Raw genomic sequence first — 1,433 nt, 5'->3', positions numbered from 1 at the left:
CTTCCGAGCCTCCTTGGTCTTGGACCGGCGCGCTTCTGCCTGGTCGCTGCGGGAAGGTACAGGAGTCGGTGAACGTGCTGGGATGGCCCCAACCGGCTTCCGACGCCTCTCATCCCGGTTGCTCCAGGGCTGCGTCCCAGTGCAGCTCCGGCATTCCCCGAGGGCCGCTCCCCGCCCGGCCCTGCCAGGCTCTAGTTGCCAGCCGAGGGGCTGCGATCCCGGCTTTTCCCATCCCAGGATTGTGAAATCTATTGGTTCTCCCGCATCCTCACCCCCACCACCAATACAGCCTGGTCCAGCCACCGGGATCAGTAAATTCCCAGCTAACGCACGCGGCTCCGTGTGATCACAGAGTTCCCTGCTTGAGGCCGGAATCCTCTCCGGGCAGAGCCACCAGTGACAGCAGCCACCTGGAATTACCCGTCCGCTCAGCCCCACGACCTGCAGAAGGGCAGCAGAGCACTTACGCCAAGAGCTTCTTCCGAGCCTTATCCGCCTTGAGCTTGTGGATGTGCTCCATCAGGATCCGCTTGTTCTTGAAGACATTACCCTTCACCTTCAGGTACAGGCTGTGGTACCTACGTGGAGCAGACCGGAAGCGTGAGCACGGCCTGCCCCGGGAGACGAAACCGCCGCCCAGCTTCCAAACACCCGGCAAGCTGTTGGCGCGACTCCGGAGCCAGGATTCCCGAGGGGATTTGTTTTCCCACCCCCCCATCTGCACGCCAGGCTTACATGTGGCGGTCAATCTTCTTGGACTCCCTGTATCTGCGGAGCAGGCGCCTCAGAATCCGCATCCTCCTCATCCAGGTCACCTTCTCCGGCATCCGAGCATTGGCCGTACCCTTTCTCTTACCTGGAGAGGGAAAACAGGGTGAAAGCAACGCCCAAACTCCTGCAAGTCGGACGAGGCACTTCTGCTGGAGCGTTTGATCCTCCTCTTTACTTCAAGAGGGGAACTATTGACCTAAAACGGCGGGTTTTTAGGCTCTCGGAGCTCATCGCTCCGTGTGAGCCTGGGGACGGGCCGCGCGCAGCAGAAAAGCCGATTTCTGGGAGGCAGCGCTTACCGATGCCCATGTGCCTGCCCTTCCGGCGGGCCAAGGTGTTCTTCCGGCATCGGGCGCGGGAGTGAACGGTCACGGGTTTGCGGATGATCAGCCCATCCTTGATCAACTTCCTGATCTGCTGACCTGCGGAAAGAAACTCCGTCTTCAACATCTCTCCAGGCTCCCACCTGGCTCGGACGGAAAGGATCTGGCGCCGAGGCCGGGCCAGTCCTTCCCCCAACGCCTGGTCACGCTGCTGGAATCGTTAGGATTAGGGTTAGTCTGTCTCCTCTCCCAAGGGGTGACGCCACGCGCTAAACCCGCTCCCGAGGACCCACCCGGCGCCGCCTCCTTGCCGTCAACCATTCCCACGGCCCAGAGCGG

The 1,433-nt window shown here is 61.6% G+C and overlaps 1 protein-coding gene across 1 annotated transcript; it reads right to left on the bottom strand.

The window, feature by feature from the left end:
• Positions 1-6: 6 nt before the first annotated feature.
• On the bottom strand, positions 7-1,221 carry RPL19 (ribosomal protein L19; the record flags this gene model as incomplete). Its single annotated transcript, XM_010154522.1, has 4 exons — positions 1,071-1,221; positions 736-856; positions 468-578; positions 7-46 (listed from the first exon to the last, which is right to left on the bottom strand). Coding segments are annotated over exons 1-4 (423 nt in total), but the record flags the coding sequence as incomplete, so codon positions are not given.
• Positions 1,222-1,433: the final 212 nt, after the last annotated feature.

This window comes from Eurypyga helias, unplaced genomic scaffold (assembly GCF_000690775.1).
Source record: "Eurypyga helias isolate BGI_N326 unplaced genomic scaffold, ASM69077v1 scaffold24876, whole genome shotgun sequence".
Classification (NCBI taxonomy): domain Eukaryota; kingdom Metazoa; phylum Chordata; class Aves; order Eurypygiformes; family Eurypygidae; genus Eurypyga; species Eurypyga helias.
This window is presented reverse-complemented; position numbering and strand designations above follow the sequence as displayed.